The 21191-nt window shown below is 43.9% G+C and overlaps 1 protein-coding gene across 1 annotated transcript in view; it reads left to right on the top strand.

Moving 5' to 3' along the window:
• Positions 1-21191, top strand: part of LOC144773802 (uncharacterized) — a 3430469-nt gene that overhangs the window by 3141816 nt on the left and 267462 nt on the right. Inside the window, exon 15 of the mRNA XM_078658904.1 lies at positions 15490-15609. Coding sequence (XP_078515030.1) covers positions 15490-15609 — 120 coding nt within the window. The remainder of the gene's footprint in view (positions 1-15489; positions 15610-21191) is intronic.

Genomic DNA, 21191 nt, shown 5'->3' with positions numbered 1-21191 from the left:
AATGTACCATAAACCCAAAAGCTCTTCTCAGAGCTACCCTACATCTGATCACTCACAATTATTATTTTACTCTAACTTTTTTCACTAATTTTCAACAAAGTACGCTCCCTGGGGCGCTTCCCGGTACGCGAACCGGGAGCTAACCTCGCTAAATTTTTTAAAAAATGTTTTTTTTTCGCACATATGGGCCTCCTCAGCCACCCTCAGAAAACCTAGGGGGTCAAGATAAGTCTACCGTGCCCCCTTCTACCCATTCTGAACATTATTTGCCCTCCATCTTGTATCTTAATTCGACCGAAACACAAAATGGTGGACTCCCGTAACGCTTAAGGTTCGCGAACCGGGGCGCTCACCAGTTCGCGTACCGGGTCGCTCCCTGGGAAGCGCACCATCAAAAAAGGTGGGAAAGTAGTTTACAGAAAAGCGACTGGAGACAATTTCACCAAATATAGATTACCTCATACTACATACCAATGTCTACCATTTTCACAAATTTGATTGAAATTCCATTTAACCATTTAGCCTGTAGACCTCTCTAAATACCCTGAGGTAAATTACTTCACAAAACACATCTGAAGTGTTGGAATTGACAACCAATTAAAATGTTACTTTCATTTTCAATTTTTTTACCTGACATTTGATTGGTTATGTACCTGAATATATATAAAGAAAGAGAGAGAAACACAGCCATTTTGACTACTACTTCCTGAATTACATTGCAAGATCATTTTCACTCACAACTTAAACTTGTTTTTAGAAGGTGAGATATTATTTTATAAATTTGAAAACATTTTCAGATAGTTATATACTATCCCTCTGTAAGAGTTAGACATTGAGAAAGGCTTCTTTATTATAATTATGGATTGATTTAGGTTTCTGTGGTATAATTATGAATTTACTTAGGCTTCTTCTACTATCCCTCTGTAAGAGTTAGACATTGAGAAAGGCTTCTTTATTATAATTATGGATTGATTTAGGTTTCTGTGGTATAATTATGAATTTACTTAGGCTTCTTCACGGGCACTTTTTAATAGTACTACTTCACGCCTGAAACCATACAGTGCCCATAGATTACTTCTCTGTTATAAACTCACAAGTACCTGTCTGAACTTAAACCCAACAGTGCCCTATCACTACTGATATATTTATTTTTTATGCAAATTACAGCAATAAAATGGAAGGTGAGCAGAATGTTTCCTTCGAAATTGTTCTGGACAGCAACAATGAACAAGTTATGGAACCCATTGATGACTTAGAATTCATGGATGAGTCACGGGACTATGAATTACTTCAATGTGTAGAATCTGTCGATCATTTACTCCATTATGATGACGGTCAAATGTGGGAACTTATGTTCGCTCAACAAGAGGACATATCGGACAGTCAAATGCTAGACGTTCTATTAAATTTTGAAAAACAATCTGAAAAATAAAATTGTATGTAATATTAAAAAATTGTTTGAGTCTTTAATCATTTTTATATGTAATTCATAAACTAGTTAAATGTTAGAAATGTTATTAAATTTTGAAACACAATCACAATAATAAATAATTGCTTAAAAAATAAAAAAATTAAAAAATAATCAACAAAACCAACAATCAATTAACATACAGTATTTGAAAAGTCTATCATTCTTTTTTCCTTATAGTACGCTGCCCAGAACGCTTCCCGGTTCGCGAACCGGGCGCTACCCACGCAAAAAAACAAAAAAAAAATGGTTTTTTTTTTGCCCTGCGGGGCCCTTTTAAAGCCTCCACATCAATTTCATTGGTTTTATGTCAATAAAATGTCCAGCTAACTATATATGGTCTCCAACCTATGGTTTTTTCAGTGAATATATATATATATATATATATATTTCCGCAGCCAATCCTCCTCTCACGATTCAGATTTGAGGCGGCACCAAGGGTTTGTTCAAAAACACCATTTATTGAAATCCGGGCATGACGCGTTTCGGAAATAATCCTTTTTCAAATGCCCTTTTGGTATTTCAAAGTGCCACTGTTACTCCCAGTCCCCCAGTGTGTCTATTTATAACATCCAATACACTGAAGTAGTGTTTGGTACCCGGTAAAACGTGGCATGGAGTCACAACGCTTCCTCATTGGAACTTCGTCTCCCAGCATGCAGTGTTACCATCACGCTGTTTGGTAACTCCAATTCTCGGCATAATTTTGATTTTTCAATTGGAATTCCGAGTGGCAGCGTTTCCCAGGTTAGGGCTTGAGGTATTTGTTCTGGGTTCTGTCCGGTGTTCATGACCCTCGCTCCCAGCCCCCCACTTCCATCGGAGGCTGAGGTCGGGGATGTTGCTAAAGTACCAACACCCCTCCATTATAGTATGGACTACCTTTGGCAGCATTTCTCCTCCGCTCCTGCAATGTTAGGCGGTCGGGAAGTCTTCAGTAGCGACTCCCCTAACACTTGCGGGAGGTGCCTTCCTTGCGTGCCGGTGAGCGCACGCCAATATTTCCGCAGCCAATCCTCCTCTCACGTTTCAGATTTGAGGCGGCACCAAGGGTTTGTTCAAAAACACCATTTATTAAAATCCGGGCATGACGCATTTCGGAAATAATCCTTTTTCAAATGCCCTTTTGGTATTTCAAAGTGCCACTGTTACTCCCAGTCCCCCAGTGTGTCCATTTATAACATCCAATTCACTGAAGTAGTGTTTGGTACCCGGTAAAACGTGGCATGGAGTCATAACGCTTCCTCATTGGAACTTCGTCTCCCAGCATGCAGTGTTACCATCACGCTGTTTGGTAACTCCAATTCTCGGCATAATTTTGATTTTTCAGTTGGAATTCCGAGTGGCAGCGTTTCCCAGGTCGGGGCTTGAGGTATTTGTTCTGGGCTCTGTCCGGTGTTCATGACCCTCGCTCCGAGCCCCCCACTTCCCTCGGCGGCTGAGGTCGGGGATGTTGCTAAAGTACCAACACCCCTCCATTAAAGGATGGACTACCTTTGGCAGCATTTCTCCTCCGCTCCTGTAATGCGAGGCGGTCGGGAAGTCTTCAGTAGCGACTCCCCTAACACTTGCGGGAGGTGCCTTCCTCGCGTGCCGGTGAGCGCACGCCAATATTTCCGCAGCCAATCCTTCTCTCATGATTCAGATTTGAGGCGGCACCAAGGGTTTGTTCAAAAACACCAGAATAGAGCAGACACCTTTGCAGAGTGATGTTTGCTTACAGCGTGAATGGCAGCAACAAAGCGGGGAAAAAGACTCTCAGGACAGGTTGCCTTTATTCAAGGACAGTGGAGCTTTGGGATAGCACCCACTGAGGTTCGATGGGCTCGGACTCTATCTCCCAGAATGCCTGTTTGGCCACGCCCACTGGGGGCGGGAGTATGCTTTAAGAGTTTGAAGATGCCCAAACACGCCTCCCACTGCCCTTCCGTAGAAGCCACTGATGAGGGACTCACTCCTGAAACGCGTCTGGCTTGCAAGATGGCTGTATTGTTTTTACCAACCTGAAGGTTTTTGTCTGCATGCTACCAATAAATGAAACTGGAGCTGAATTTGTTTTCCGTGTGGCTCACTCTGAATGTTGGGATCTGCTAGTTTTGGATATATATATATTACCTACTGGCGGTCGCCAGTAGGTATATATAGTTAGGACCTAGTTTCCATAGGAAATCCCCAACATTCTATTGGGAATAACTTTGGCGCTGGTTGATGAATCTTCGCAAATTTCTCAAAGAAGATGGCTCGCTCCGCTCCTCTCCTTCCCTGAAAGTTTGGGGGGGATTAGTCAAGTGGGGGCTGAGGAAAAAGGGGGGTCCCAAAACGTGTTTTCCCCATGTTAATTTCCATAGGACCTTTAGACACGGCTACAGCTTGAACCGCTGAAGGGAATTACACCAAACTTGTCAAAATGGTAGTGTCTGGTATGCAGATCACGCTTTTGGTAAAATAGTGTAAATCTCTCCAGTGGTTCCTGAGAAAATTAAAAGAGAAATCAGTTATATATCTGTAAGCGCGCACCGTGCGCGCACCCCGTGATTTTTCGGAAAAAAAATTGGGGGGGGGGCTTGGGGGGCTTGTCTCTTTTATTTTATTCTTTTTATTTTAATATCGAGAGTGCTCACCCCTCGTTTTGCCCCCGAGATCACCGCCGCGGCCCGAGCCGCCTCAAGATGACCGCCGCCTGGTTGTGGGCGGGGCCAGGAGGACGTGGTTTCCGCTTCCCCCTGCCTGGGGGAAGCCTTCGATGTCCGGTCTCCCATGCCGAGAGGGAGACCGGGTGATGCTGGCCTGAGGAAGAAGTGTGGGCTGGTGCGGGGCTCCCGTGTGCTGAGGGAGCCCCAGGAGAAGAGGAGACGCCACCAGCGGGCCCCCGTGGTGTTGGGAGAGCAGTGGCGTGTTTTTCTAGGTGACGTTCAGCTAAACACATTTTGATAAGCACCCTACGGCCATGTAATTCGCCTCTGGTTCATCGAACCGAACTAGCACTTATTACCGAGTTAATAGAGGAACAGTTTAATGCGAGAAAGTAATTCGTAGGCAGATACAGATTGTGAGCACATTAATTAGTCACTTTCGGTTTTATAAAGTGTTTTTTTAAAGTTTACCTTGTCTATACTGAAAACACTTAAATAAATTATCATAGCACGCTTGTGCAGCACACGTGTAGCATCTGTATGTATCATTGGTATGTGTCTATTGCCAGCTCCAAATAGGAATACAATATATACAGTCTGGGGTCAAAAGCATTGTGCTGCTCTACTAAAAAATAGGGCAGGCTGGGTTGCACTGTTAGAACTGACCTCGACGCCATCTTCGTACTGCAAAACATGTCAATGAACAACATTGCATGCGCTGTAATTAACCCCATATAGCGTTAGTGCAAATCTTGAAAGCAAGGTAAGCACTCTCCCTGCTGGACGATTAGAAAAACTCTCCACATAACTGAAAAACCTACATAAAGCACGATATATAATATCACAGAAACAGACAGTCTACACGCAAAACATTTCCAGTCAGCGCAGTAGCTCTTTCGTGAAAAATATGTCTATGTTGAAAAAAAAACATATTTACTTTATGAAACCAGTGCCGTGTTAAGAGCCAGAATGTAAAAATATTTTCATTTCTTGCAACATCTGGTCATGCAATTGATATAAGAAATGAAATCTTCGCTTTCTCCTAAATCTTATCACAACGGGTTTCTTGTGTTTTTAAAAAAAATGTAAGCTCTTCGGTCCCACTAAGGGTATGCTTCTATGAATTGAAAGTCATGTCACGATTACAGCAATGTCTAATCACGTTGCAATCCCGAATTAGGAGCGCTCAAGACAGTTTTAGGCCGGTTTACACCATATTTCACGAACTTTACTGCAAAGTAGTGCTGCATTGGGTTTCCATAAAGTAGAATATTAAAGTCAGCCTCTAATGTGAAATAGTTCGTTCAGAGGCACCATACTGTTTTAATGTTGTTTGGGTTTGCACGTTTTGTTGACGTATTGTGGTCATGAGAAAAAGGCCATTCATTGTAAACGATAATTAGGTGAGTTCCATTAACGATTGGAAAATTCCTTCAAATTAGGCAACATAAAAAATAAGCGACAACACGGATTTTGAATTGAATATCTGCCCCTTTGATAGCCAACATGCGTTTGCGCACACCCACAAGGGGGACTGCTTGTGTTGCAGATAGGGGATGCCTTTTTGTTTCTGCATTATCTTCATGTATAGATTGAGAAGTTCATGGTTTGATGGCCTCAGAAACAGGGGTGTTCGTGGTCCCTTGCGGTGCAGGACAATGTTCGCCAAGGAAGAGAGAGATGGTGCTCTTGCTCAATGCCTTGGTATTTATTTAGTGTGGTTTCACTGAGTGCTGGCTGTTGGAAACGAGATTATCAGAGGTTCCCTCCTATAATTTGTAGAGGGAGCATCATTTAGTGTTACACTGCCAGGGCGGACAAAATGGCGGCTACTAGAAGTGTGAACTATGACAACAATATTTGAATAGATTGTACTTTCAGATGAAGCATTGAAATGCTAACTGCAATATCTGAGTTGTATTGAAAGAGTAATATGCCACCATTATTGCAGCTCTTTAAGTGTTTTTGTATTTATTGTAAGTTTAGTGGGCGGCCCAGCACGGAACCAGCTCCCGATGGAGCTACGCTCTGTTGGTAACTCATTGTTGTTGAGGAAGAAACTGAAAACCTGTCTCTTTGCGCAAATCTAACTGTCATCCATCTGCGCGGGGACACTCCTGGGAGTTCTACGCGCATTATAAATCACCTCTCATATCACATCACAATCCTTTTTAAAGCAGTAGGTACAATCCCACGATTTTATCCCAGTGAACCACTAAAGGTAACAGGAAGGATCTGCTAGTCTCACCATTTCGATTTTTTTTCATTACAATTGCTATATAAAAGCTATATAATAGACTGAAATTCACACATCAATCCATACTCTAAAATCTGACATCAACACACTAACAGGTCGGGCCTGTGCCTATTTCCAAGGAAGCACAAAGAAAGCTAGGCGAGGGTTCAAAATACAAATCCCAGTGCACGTATTACAAGTGAATGAGTTAGGCAACATTTCAAGAGCTTACATTTAGTCAAGAGAACGTGAGTTGTTTATTGTTTGCAACTTCAGAAACGCCAGGCCTAAATTGCTTATTGGCCTAGTGCACATATGGGCAAATGAAGTGGGTGTTTCTCACGTGAAACATATCTCTCAGAACAGCAATTAGGGAAAGCACAAAAGCTATTTGTTTTGTCCCCGAATTATTTGTTTGACGTGTCATTTCAAAGCAATGTAAACGCTGTTAAAATTCTCTTCCGACGTAGCTTAAGGTTGAAGTTCAGTGGTGAAGTATGAAGAGCCTCAGGTCATACCAGTAGGGTACAATGATAGTCAAATAATCTCCCTCATGAGTGCCCATTAGGATTTAGAAAATGGTGTGAGCATGGTTTTTCGCCACAAAAAAGAGACATGCGTAAGTGTGTCAGACCAAGAAACAAAACACAGGATCTGAATATTAAGAGGCAGAGGATGAAATACATTGTGCTTGCGTGAAAAAACAGGTTTTAGTATCCGTCCATCCATACCCAAATAGGGGATAATGCGAGATCTGTCATGCAAGACAAGACTATATTTCACTCAAGGGCTTCTGCTGCCATAAACCATGAGCCTCAAAGGGTCAAACAGTTTATGCAGCTGCAGAGACTGAAAATTCACTGAAAGAACCATAGGTTTCATGCCTTATATAGTTAGGAATTAGCATTTAAAAAACCTTTGAAATTCACTGAAAAAACCATAGGTTTTAGGCCTTATATAGTTAGGAATTAGCATTTAAAAAACCTTGAAAATTAGGTTTCAGGCCTTATATAGTTAGGAATCAGCATTTAAAAAACCTTTGAAATTCACTGAAAAAAACCATAGGTTTCAGGCCTTATATAGTTAGGAATTAGCATTTAAAAAAACCTTTGAAATTCACTGAAAAAACCATAGGTTTCAGGAGTTATATAGTTAGGAATTCGTTTTTAAAAAACCTTTGAAATTCACTCAAAAAACTATAAGTTTTAGTGGTGTTATAGTTAGCTGGACATTTTACTCGTACAAAACCAATGAAATTGCTCCTATATAGTTAGTTGGACTAACTATATTTGGCGCACCCTCAATCCACTGCTGATGATGTCACATATTACATCATTCATGACATGGTCAGTGACATCACTGATGACATCACTGATGACATCTCAAATGACATCACTCATGAATGATGTAATATGTGACATCATCAGCAGTGGATTGCGGGTGCGCCAAATATAGTTAGTCCAACTAACTATATAGGAGCAATTTCATTGGTTTTGTACGAGTAAAATGTCCAGCTAACTATAACACCACTAAAACTTATAGTTTTTTGAGTGAATTTCAAAGGTATTTTAAAAACGAATTCCTAACTATATAACTCCTGAAACCTATGGTTTTTTCAGTGAATTTAAAAGGTTTTTTTAAATGCTAATTCCTAACTATATAAGGCCTGAAACCTATGGTTTTTTCAGTGAATATATATATATATATATATATATATATATATATATATATATATATATAGCCTACTGCCGGTCGCCAATAGGTAGTTCTTAATAGCAAACATAACAAGATGATGGACGGAGTACTGAAACTTTTCAACCACTCACCCCAACAGATTGGGGGGTTTAATCCATTGTTCTTTTGCTCACTATGCCATCCCAGTTTGGACCCAGCCATATGCAAATCATTCTTGACCTTGCTCCTCATAGGAACAGTCCAGCCCAAAGTGCCAGGCCAGATCCTCCCTGGACTACAAACAAGCATCCAGGAACCGGTTTCAGGATATCTCTCCCTCATTAGCCAGGCTTACTTGAATCCAGGATCACAGTGAGTAGGGACCCATATCTGGGTATTCCCTAGGCCACTCAGGGCGAACATAGCAAACACAACAAGATGGCTGGACACAAATTATAGTTATGGTTCAGATTATAATTGCTGAATTTCAGTGTTTTTTTGGGTTCAAAATGGCAATTCATAACTTACATTTTCACCTAATTGTAACGCCCCTTTACCATTTGTTATTTTCAAGGCAAGTCTCTAGTGTTTTTTTTAATGTACATTAAAGTCCTTTTTCTATACCTAACTATAACATCACTTTAACATTTAGTTATTTTAATAAACGTCACTGTTATTTTAATGTAAAGATGTTACCATACCAAATTATAACATCATTTTAACCTTTCATGTTGAGTTTGAGTTTGAGTTTAAATTATTTATAGAGCGCACGTTCACCTGGCGGTTTCATGGCGCTATGATGTACTGAACCTCAGAGACCCGGAAGGTCGAGAGGGAGTAGAGTGGTTTATAGTGGGAAGGCTTGTAGAAAGAGAAAGGTTTTTAACGCCTTTCGGAAGTGAGAGTATTGCGTGGAAGATCTGAGGTGAGCCGGTAGCGAGTTCCAGAAGGTAGGGGCGAGTGTGGAGAATTTTGAGCCCCCCCACTTTCTGCGCCTGAAGCGGGGAACTGGCAGCAGATGTTGGGAAGATGAGCGCAGTTCCCGGGCGGGGGCATAGGCTTTGATTTCAGAGGAGACAAAGGCAGGGGCGGAACCGACCCGAACTTGAAAAGTGATACAGCCCATCTTGAACTGGGATCGTTCTCGGATGGGGAGCCAGTGCAAGGACTTGAGGAGCGGGATGACGTGATGGAATTTGGCCAGATTGTAGACTAGACGGGCAGCCTGGTTTTGGACCAGCTGTAGTCGCCTCATAGTGTATCGGGCATGCCACAGTATAGGGCGTTGCCGTAGTCTAAGCGTGAGATAACCATTGCCGGGACAATGAGTTTTAGGGCAGAGAAGGAAAAAAGCGGGAGACCTTACGGATGGTGCGAAGTGAAAGAAAAGAAGAGGACACCGCTGAACTAACCTGGGAGTGCAGGGTGAGTTGATCGTTCAGCTTGATCCCGAGCATTTTCACCGAGGAAGAAGAAGAGGGAGAGGGACCTAGGGAAGAGGGCCAAAAAAGGGGGGTCCAGGGACTGGAGCAACCACCTGTCAAAACCAGCTCGGTTTTGTCTGGATTCAATTTCAGGTGGTTGTAGTTCATCCAGTCCCGAATGAAGATCATAATAGATTGTAACTTTGCCATAGACTCAGGGGATGGTGACAAAGAAAAAATAAGCTGGAGGTCGTCCGCATAGTTATAGACGGAGATCTCCATTTGCTGAAGGGCAAAAATGAGGGGGGCAATGTACAGATTAAACAGAAGTGGGGAAAGGGAGGAGCCCTGAGGAACCCCGCATTGTACCTTCCGTGGATCCGCCGAGAAATCACCCAGGCGCACCGCTTGGTTGCGGTCCCTGAGGAAGGAGGACAGCCAGACCAGGGCTGAGCCTCCAACCCCGGCCGCCCTGACACGGGAGAGTAAGATGGAATGATCAACCGTGTCAAAGGCGGCAGAGAGGTCGAGGAGGACCAGAGCCTGGGGAAGGTTGGTGTCCATGCCCTCTTTGAGGTTGTCGAGGACCGATAACACCACAGACTCCGTGGAGTGTGCGGGGCGGAAGCCGGCCTGACGGGGGGCCAGCACCCCTTTTTCCTCCACGTAGGCAGTAAGCGCTTTGGCCACATGTTGCTCCAATACTTTCCCCAGGAAGGGCAGTAGAGAGATGGGGCGATAGTTGACAGGGGCGGAAGGGTCAGCGCCAGGTTTTTTAAGAATGGGGACGATGATGGCTGATTTTAGGGATGGAGTAACATTGCCCTGAGACAGAGAGTTGTTAAGAAAAGTAAGAGGGGGTTGCACACAGACCGAGTAGATGTGCCTGAGGATGTGAGCAGGACAAGGGTCTAAAGGGGAACCTGATTTGACCAGGGGGAGAAGCATAGTTAACATCTGTGCTTTTTTTTACCTAAATTAAAATGTTATTTTCAGTTTTTGGTTCTGAGCTGGGATGGGGCAGTGAGCTAAATAACGGTGATGGATCAAGCCCTGATCTTTGGACTGGGTAAGAGTGGTCTGCTTAATTCAGACACTCTGTTCATCACCACCCCCTTTTCTGAATCATTTTGTCCACCATAAGCGTGGAAGGGTATATTCAGACGTGAGTCCCTTGCTCACTGCTCCATCAGGATTCAAGCAAGCCGGGTCGACGAGGCTGAAATGCCAGAAACCGGTCCCCGGTAGCTTGTCTCCTTTCTGGTGAAGAATTGGCTTGGTAGTTTGGTCTGCCCTGTTCCCATGATGCACTGGGCCAGGGACAGACTAATTTGCATATAGCCAGGTTCTGAGCTGGGATGGGGCAGTGAGCTAAATAACGGTGATGGATCAAGCCCTGATCTTTGGACTGGGTAAGAGTGGTCTGCTTAATTCAGACACTCTGTTCATCACCACCCCCTTTTCTGAATCATTTTGTCCACCATAAGCGTGGAAGGGTATACTCAGACATGAGTCCCTTGCTCACTGCTCCATCAGGATTCAAGCAAGCCGGGCCGACGAGGCTGAAATGCCTGAAACCGGTCCCCGGTAGCTTGTCTCCTTTCTGGTGAAGAATTGGCTTGGTAGTTTTGGTCTGCCCTGTTCCCATGATGCACTGGGCCAGGGACAGACTAATTTGCATATAGCCAGGTTCTGAGCTGGGATGGGGCAGTGAGCTAAATAACGGTGATGGATCAAGCCCTGATCTTTGGACTGGGTAAGAGTGGTCTGCTTAATTCAGACACTCTGTTCATCACCACCCCCTTTTCTGAATCATTTTGTCCACCATAAGCGTGGAAGGGTATACTCAGACATGAGTCCCTTGCTCACTGCTCCATCAGGATTCAAGCAAGCCGGGCCGACGAGGCTGAAATGCCAGAAACCGGTCCCCGGTAGCTTGTCTCCTTTCTGGTGAAGAATTGGCTTGGTAGTTTTGGTCTGCCCTGTTCCCATGATGCACTGGGCCAGGGACAGACTAATTTGCATATAGCCAGGTTCTGAGCTGGGATGGGGCAGTGAGCTAAATAACGGTGATGGATCAAGCCCTGATCTTTGGACTGGGTAAGAGTGGTCTGCTTAATTCAGACACTCTGTTCATCACCACCCCCTTTTCTGAATCATTTTGTCCACCATAAGCGTGGAAGTGTATACTCAGACATGAGTCCCTTGCTCACTGCTCCATCAGGATTCAAGCAAGCCGGGCCGACGAGGCTGAAATGCCAGAAACCGGTCCCCGGTAGCTTGTCTCCTTTCTGGTGAAGAATTGGCTTGGTAGTTTGGTCTGCCCTGTTCCCATGATGCACTGGGCCAGGGACAGACTAATTTGCATATAGCCAGGTTCTGAGCTGGGATGGGGCAGTGAGCTAAATAACGGTGATGGATAAAGCCCTGATCTTTGGACTAGGTAAGAGTGGTCTGCTTAATTCAGACACTCTGTTCATCACAACCCCCTTTTCTGAATCATTTTGTCCACCATAAGCGTGGAAGGGTATACTCAGACATGAGTCCCTTGCTCACTGCTCCATCAGGATTCAAGCAAGCCGGGCCGACGAGACTGAAATGCCAGAAACCGGTCCCCGGTAGCTTGTCTCCTTTCTGGTGAAGAATTGGCTTGGTAGTTTGGTCTGCCCTGTTCCCATGATGCACTGGGCCAGGGACAGACTAATTTGCATATAGCCAGGTTCTGAGCTGGGATGGGGCAGTGAGCTAAATAACGGTGATGGATCAAGCCCTGATCTTTGGACTGGGTAAGAGTGGTCTGCTTAATTCAGACACTCTGTTCATCACCACCCCCTTTTCTGAATCATTTTGTCCACCATAAGCGTGGAAGGGTATACTCAGACATGAGTCCCTTGCTCACTGCTCCATCAGGATTCAAGCAAGCCGGGCCGACGAGGCTGAAATGCCAGAAACCGGTCCCCGGTAGCTTGTCTCCTTTCTGGTGAAGAATTGGCTTGGTAGTTTGGTCTGCCCTGTTCCCATGATGCACTGGGCCAGGGACAGACTAATTTGCATATAGCCAGGTTCTGAGCTGGGATGGGGCAGTGAGCTAAATGACGGTGATGGATCAAGCCCTGATCTTTGGACTGGGTAAGAGTGGTCTGCTTAATTCAGACACTCTGTTCATCACCACCCCCTTTTCTGAATCATTTTGTCCACCATAAGCGTGGAAGGGTATACTCAGACATGAGTCCCTTGCTCACTGCTCCATCAGGATTCAAGCAAGCCGGGCCGACGAGGCTGAAATGCCAGAAACCAGTCCCCGGTAGCTTGTTTCCTTTCTGGTGAAGAATTGGCTTGGTAGTTTGGTCTGCCCTGTTCCCATGATGCACTGGGCCAGGGACAGACTAATTTGCATATAGCCAGGTTCAGAGCTGGGATGGGGCAGTGAGCTAAATAACGGTGATGGATCAAGCCCTGATCTTTGGACTGGGTAAGAGTGGTCTGCTTAATTCAGACACTCTGTTCATCACCACCCCCTTTTCTGAATCATTTTGTCCACCATAAGCGTGGAAGGGTATACTCAGACATGAGTCCCTTGCTCACTGCTCCATCAGGATTCAAGCAAGCCGGGCCGATGAGGCTGAAATGCCAGAAACCGGTCCCCGGTAGCTTGTCTCCTTTCAGGTGAAGAATTGGCTTGGTAGTTTGGTCTGCCCTGTTCCCATGATGCACTGGGCCAGGGACAGACTAATTTGCATATAGCCAGGTTCTGAGCTGGGATGGGGCAGTGAGCTAAATAACGGTGATGGATCAAGCCCTGATCTTTGGACTGGGTAAGAGTGGTCTGCTTAATTCAGACACTCTGTTCATCACCACCCCCTTTTCTGAATCATTTTGTCCACCATAAGCGTGGAAGGGTATACTCAGACATGAGTCCCTTGCTCACTGCTCCATCAGGATTCAAGCAAGCCGGGCCGACGAGGCTGAAATGCCAGAAACCGGTCCCCGGTAGCTTGTCTCCTTTCTGGTGAAGAATTGGCTTGGTAGTTTGGTCTGCCCTGTTCCCATGATGCACTGGGCCAGGGACAGACTAATTTGCATATAGCCAGGTTCTGAGCTGGGATGGGGCAGTGAGCTAAATAACGGTGATGGATCAAGCCCTGATCTTTGGACTGGGTAAGAGTGGTCTGCTTAATTCAGACACTCTGTTCATCACCACCCCCTTTTCTGAATCATTTTGTCCACCATAAGCGTGGAAGGGTATACTCAGACATGAGTCCCTTGCTCACTGCTCCATCAGGATTCAAGCAAGCCGGGCCGACGAGGCTGAAATGCCAGAAACCGGTCCCCGGTAGCTTGTCTCCTTTCTGGTGAAGAATTGGCTTGGTAGTTTGTTCTGCCCTGTTCCCATGATGCACTGGGCCAGGGACAGACTAATTTGCATATAGCCAGGTTCTGAGCTGGGATGGGGCAGTGAGCTAAATAACGGTGATGGATCAAGCCCTGATCTTTGGACTGGGTAAGAGTGGTCTGCTTAATTCAGACACTCTGTTCATCACCACCCCCTTTTCTGAATCATTGAATTTGTAGTAGTGTGCTTTAGTATTTCAACTTAATGCCTGTTATTCATTTTAATATTTTATTTTTGACTTTCCACAAGTCTTGTGGTACTCCCATTGGACTCTAGCAACCAATGGTAGAGTCTGGCAGGAATTACATAGTGGTTTTCTTCCTGTTCTGGATAAGGCAAGAATACCACAAAACTGCAGAAACACACAGAGACCTGTGTTTAGTGTTAAAAAGTGTTACTGCTTAAAGCAATTCTTATTTGGGATTAGTACTTCACCAAGGGAAACCTAGAGGAAGAACAGGAAGAAACTCCACCATCTGTCTAGGTGTTATTAGTTTGGCAGTTTTTCAGCATCCCTCCAGGGCAGAAGTAGTTCACTGTAAACAATGTGACCTAGAGCATTTTGGTAAGGACCTCTCACTAAACACAGACAAAAACTACTTAAGTTGGACATCAGGGATGGTGAAACACATGACGTTGATGAATCCCACATGCCTTGCAAGAGCAGAAGTGTAGCATGATACCAAGGAGGTTTACTCCTGAACATCAAGACCATCTGTTGCACCTATCAACAATATTCTACCTGAAGTCCACCAGAGCCAACCCAACAAGATCAGTGCCTTCCAATGTATGGTGATTTATTGTGCAAAATGCAAGAAATCTATGCTCGTGGGTGATAAAAAGACAGCAGTCAGAGATAAGCTGGTCACCGGATGCTGATGTGGGAAATATATTTTTTTCCAATCTCCAAGTTTTGATGCCCTTTATTCTTGTTGTAAGTTAAATTCCCTTAAAAATATTTTACCATCACAAAAAAGTTTTCAGAACCTTGAAACAAGGTCTTTATTAGAACCACCTTTCTTGGTTTAAAAATGGAAAAATCGAATTCTGTTTGTCATGTATGTACCTTTATGTTATGATATCATAATTGTCTGTGATCAATATTCTTTTTTAGGAATCATACCTTCAAACCTGGGTGTTATTTAAAAACAAATAAAAAGAAAAATCAATGTCCACTGAGTTTACTCCCTTGGTGTCAGAAACATTTTCCAATTTTCCTCTCAGATCATCCATGCCATGCAACACACACAAACAACCATTCAGTGACATAATATGCTAAAACACGGTGCAAATTGTAGCATTCTTTCCATTTATTCCATTACTATAAAAACTGTTCTTTTAACTCCATAAAGACTTGGAATTTCCACAGTTATGTCTTTAGCCTATAGTTGCAGACATTTTATGAAAATCATAACAGAAAATTACAAACCATGGACACACTGCATTGAACAATAGGCCTGAATTTTGTGTAATTACCTTGTTTATCCTGAAGAGAAAATTGTGTTCACCTTCAGATCACAATCTTATATATATTACAGAACTCCAAGAATCTACCAAATCTACAGATTTTACTCTAAAAATAGTAATTGTCTTCATTGTATATTATATGGTGATTATTCTAAAATTTAATTTTATGGACTAATTCTAATATTAAATTGTAGAAGCACCAAGAGGACAAGACATTGAGCCACAATCTGATATAAATGTTGATTCTCCACTGCATTGGAATGAACAGCCTGATGTTGAGATCACTTGGGTACAAAAGCCTCAAAAGTCACCAGGTGTGTATTTACTTTTTGATTTTCCTTATGTTACCTTTTAGAAATGTAACATTTATAAAGTTAGCCTAATGGGGTGTAATAGTGATAAAAAAGAGTATCTATGTGTTGTTTTTGAGCACAGACAATATAAAAATTCAGTTTAAAATAGATAACACTTTCCAAAAGGCAAGATGCTTCTTGAAGTATGCACCACTGATTCTCCGTTATTCTTTGATCCAGTGTTTAATTTGTACTGGTCCTTTCAAGTGCTCAGCCCAGCACTTATTTATTAACACCAGCAATTGTTTAGGACAGTCCACATGGTGGCACTGTCTGACTTTTTTTCAGCTTCGTGGCCAGAGCGGGCCACTAAATAAGCAAATGAAAGTTGCTCGAACAGTGAAGCGCCTCACACGACAACTTGTTTCAACCTTTATTATTCGGAAGGCAGCAGGAAATCACAGCGTACTTGTCCCTGCACAGTCTTTAACACCTAATGCCAAACACGTTTCTGGAGCAGTTCTCCCTTCATTAATGGCAGGCTAACGAAGGAAAGCGACAGCTGCTTTGCATCTTGTGATGGTTTTAAAGTTCATGATCCCGCCCCAATGGGTTTATGCATAATGTGCATTCTGGTTAATGTGGTCTTCAGGTAAGTGAAACCTTTCATGGTAGCAGCTGTAACTCGCACCTTCCAAAATACACAATCCTTCAGGTTGCTGGGTCGTCATGGCGCTGTATTTCTTGCTTTTTTCGTGCCATCCAATCAGGCAACGTCGTTCTTGATGGTGCTCTCAACGTGAGAATAACCAGACCTGCACTGTCAGCAGTGGGGCAGCTTCTTGGCCAGACCGGGCCACTACATATCCAAATAAAAGTTGTCAAACAGTGAGGCGCCTCACATGACATCTTCGGGTAGATGCATCAACGTTTTTTTTTGCGATTCCTAAATTGCGAAAAATAAGGAATCGCAATTTAGGAATCGCAAAATGCAATGCATTAACAATTCGCATTTATTTTTGCGATTCAGTATTTTTCCTTAATTGCAATTCACAATTTGCGAATCGCAATTAAGGAAAACCCTTCCCATTGATTCCTATGGGCCAAAAGGCCCATAGGAATCAATGGGAAGGCATTCACATTTTGCGAATTTCAAATTGCGATTCGCAAAATGTGAATGCAATTTCAAGGGTGCAGGGGGGGTCCAAAGAACCCCTCCCTGCACCCCTGAAATGTAATTGTAAATGCAATTTACACACACACACATGCCCCAAGGGCATGTGTGTGTGTACATTATAACTTTCAAAAATGCAATTTGTGCATATTTGACAGTTTTCCATAAATTAGCATGAAGTTCAACTTCATGCTAATTTACCACTTCCAAATTGCGAATTTGCAATTAAAAAATGATCATGCATTGCATTTAAGAAATCTATAATTGCGATTTCTTAAATGCAATCGCAATTTAAGAAATCGCAACATGGTTGCGATTCATAAAATTGCGAAATGCATGATGCATTCCAGATTAGTCAATTGCATTCGCAAACGGCCGAAAAATGTGATTCGCACCGTTTGCGAATGCAATTCTCAATGATGCATCTAGGCACTTGTTTCAACCTTTATTAATTGGAAGGCAGCAGGTAATCTCAGCGTACTAGTCCCTGCACAGTCTTTAAAGCCTAATGCCAAACGTGTTTCTGGAGCAGTTCTCCCTTCATCAATGGCAGGCTAACGAAGGAAAGCGACAGCTGCTTTGCATCTCGTGCTGGTTTTTAAGTTCATGAACCTGCCCCAATGGGCGTATGCATACTGTGCATTCTGGTTAATGAGGTCTTCAGGTAAGTGAAACCTTTCGTGGTAGCAGCTGTAACTCGCACCTTCCAAACTACACAATCCTTCAGGTTGCTGGGTCGTCGTGGCACTGTATTTCTTACTTTTTTCATGCCATCCAATCAGGCAACGTCGTTCTTAATGGTGTTCTCAAAGTGAGAATAACCAGACAGCAGCAGCAGGAAAACACAGCGTACTTGTCCCTGCACAGTCTTTAAAGCCTAATGCCAATGGTAATATATATACACCACAATTCTGTAGCACCAAGTCCTCGGCGAAAGAACAGGTGCAGTTAAAAAAGTGACAAGTGCTTTATTTAATCTTCAATGGCAAAAAGTCAAATTAAATCAAAATCATATGGCGAGTGTCCAGCATTACGCATTTTGACTCTGTTGCCGCAGTCTTGATCACATGACACGCCAGGGCATTTTGAAAGAATAAATAGTGATTCTGTGACATTATAATATGCCCCTCCCCTTGTCAGATAGAGCTATAAAAACATGCTTCACTTGTGTAGACCAAAATCTAAGACCTGATAAGTATTGGTTATACAGGATAGTAATATATAATACTTGATGTCATTAAAACCTTATAATAGGTCAAAACACAGGAAATCACTCTTACTGGTTGATAACATTACTTTGAAGGAATGAACGATATATATGGAAACAATGTTTGACTAAAATCTTATTACAAAGTGGCGGTTTTCCGTGATGTGTCTCATAAAAGACAGAATCAAAAATGAACATCGAAAATACAGTCTACGATTCAATACTGGATATCAACATAGTGAGCTTTTAAAATTAAGGGGAGGGTCATTCAAATAAAGTGAAAGTGCAAAAAATTAATAAATGCTCATTTCATCACATGTACTAAGCTATTATCCTTCATAACTGACAACAAAGATTGAGTATTAAAGGGAGCCACAGATATGCCTTATTTTTGACATGTAAATAAATAAAGTGCAATTGCACAGTAAACATTTGAGGAAAGTGCAAATTGGATAGTAATAATAAATATATATATCTTCACGTGTGTATATCTATACTACTATTATAAAGAGAGAACTTGCACCTTTTGGCAAGGTAAACTCGGGAACCACAGCGCCAATCCACACACCCAATATATTGTTGTAATCCTCAGGGTGTGTAGATGGACATAGGCTGTATAAAATAAAAAAAAAACGTAAATTAAAAAATTTAAGTTTTAAAACAAAGTAGTCCGCTAAAACAAGCGCCAGCCGCGACGTAGCGGTAACCGTGACCTACACCTGCGTGATGACGACAGGCGGGGAGGAGCGGTGACGAGCGGCGACGTGCGGCGTGGAGTGTCGCGGCACCTCAGGTAAGGCGAGGCGGGAGCCGTCCAGGCATTGTCGGTGCGGGAGGGGGCCCGGAAGTGGGGGATAAGTCCGGAGCGGAGGTAAGGCAGAAGCGGGAGGCGGGCGGCAGGAGGCGGGCGGAAGTCAGGCGGCGGGCAGCTGTATACGTAATGTCGGGGCGGGAGGGCGGGGGGCCGGCTGGGACGCGGGGGGCCTGGCGGGACTAAGCAAATGCACAAAATGCAGCCCCCAGCCCCCTTCTGCCCCCGGGTAACGCCGGGGCGGGCTGCTAGTATATATATATATATATATATATATATATATATATATATATATATATATATATATATGTATATATTTATATATATATATATATATATATATATATATATATATATATATATATATATATATATATTTATATATATATATATATAATATATATATATATATATATATGCTCAACGACAAGGTTGCCCATTAGAAGATTCCTCTCAAGAAGGGTTTTCAGCACAAATCATCCCAGGCAGCAAGCACTCCACCCGGAAGCCAACCTCCCAATGGCCATACGCGTTTCGAGCAGTCTTCGTGCTCTTGTTCACTGGCAAACTGACACACAGGCAGGCTAAATTAGAACAATTAATTTATTCCGTAATGAGCCCCGCCTACATGGCGGCAGGCATTGTGGTACTGGTAGTCCGAAATACTAGCCTATGACTTCAAAGTTCTTTTATCCAAGTGGACACCAAGCCTGGGTCAGTGTAAATATATATCTCAATGTTAGGTGAGAGCGCTGCCTTCCATGATGAGAACTTGCCGGTATCTAACTGGGACTGTGGCTCCCTCCTTTCCAACGAGCGCCCGTGGTTCATGGCACTCAGGATCCGCCCCAGTCGGGCAGCGGGGAATCTTCGCGACCGGGCCGGCCGCTCTTGAATTATGCTCAACGACAAGGTTGCCCATTAGAAGATTCCTCTCAAGAAGGGTTTTCAGCACAAATCATCCCAGGCAGCAAGCACTCCACCCGGAAGCCAACCTCCCAATGGCCATACGCGTTTCGAGCAGTCTTCGTGCTCTTGTTCACTGGCAAACTGACACACAGGCAGGCTAAATTAGAACAATTAATTTATTCCGTAATGAGCCCCGCCTACATGGCGGCAGGCATTGTGGTACTGGTAGTCCGAAATACAAGCCTATGACTTCAAAGTTCTTTTATCCAAGTGGACACCAAGCCTGGGTCAGTGTAAATATATATCTCAATGTTAGGTGAGAGCGCTGCCTTCCATGATGAGAACTTGCCGGTATCTAACTGGGACTGTGGCTCCCTCCTTTCCAACGAGCGCCCGTGGTTCATGGCACTCAGGATCCGCCCCAGTCGGGCAGCGGGGAATCTTCGCGACCGGGCCTGCCGCTCTTGAATTATGCTCAACGACAAGGTTGCCCATTAGAAGATTCCTCTCAAGAAGGGTTTTCAGCACAAATCATCCCAGGCAGCAAGCACTCCACCCGGAGGCCAACCTCCCAATGGCCATACGCGTTTCGAGCAGTCTTCGTGCTCTTGTTCACTGGCAAACTGACACACAGGCAGGCTAAATTAGAACAATTAATTTATTCCGTAATGAGCCCCGCCTACATGGCGGCAGGCATTGTGGTACTGGTAGTCCGAAATACAAGCCTATGACTTCAAAGTTCTTTTATCCAAGTGGACACCAAGCCTGGGTCAGTGTAAATATATATCTCAATGTTAGGTGAGAGCGCTGCCTTCCATGATGAGAACTTGCCGGTATCTAACTGGGACTGTGGCTCCCTCCTTTCCAACGAGCGCCCGTGGTTCATGGCACTCAGGATCCGCCCCAGTCGGGCAGCGGGGAATCTTCGCGACCGGGCCGGCCGCTCTTGAATTATGCTCAACGACAAGGTTGCCCATTAGAAGATTCCTCTCAAGAAGGGTTTTCAGCACAAATCATCCCAGGCAGCAAGCACTCCACCCGGAAGCCAACCTCCCAATGGCCATACGCGTTTCGAGCAGTCTTCGTGCTCTTGTTCACTGGCAAACTGACACACAGGCAGGCTAAATTAGAACAATTAATTTATTCCGTAATGAGCCCCGCCTACATGGCGGCAGGCATTGTGGTACTGGTAGTCCGAAATACAAGCCTATGACTTCAAAGTTCTTTTATCCAAGTGGACACCAAGCCTGGGTCAGTGTAAATATATATCTCAATGTTAGGTGAGAGCGCTGCCTTCCATGATGAGAACCTGCCGGTATCTAACTGGGACTGTGGCTCCCTCCTTTCCAACGAGCGCCCGTGGTTCATGGCACTCAGGATCCGCCCCAGTCGGGCAGCGGGGAATCTTCGCGACCGGGCCGGCCGCTCTTGAATTATGCTCAACGACAAGGTTGCCCATTAGAAGATTCCTCTCAAGAAGGGTTTTCAGCACAAATCATCCC

The sequence above is a fragment of the Lissotriton helveticus genome, chromosome 8 (assembly GCF_964261635.1).
Source record: "Lissotriton helveticus chromosome 8, aLisHel1.1, whole genome shotgun sequence".
Classification (NCBI taxonomy): domain Eukaryota; kingdom Metazoa; phylum Chordata; class Amphibia; order Caudata; family Salamandridae; genus Lissotriton; species Lissotriton helveticus.
The sequence above is the reverse complement of the archived record's forward strand: the minus strand, read 5'-3'. Positions and strand labels throughout refer to the sequence as shown.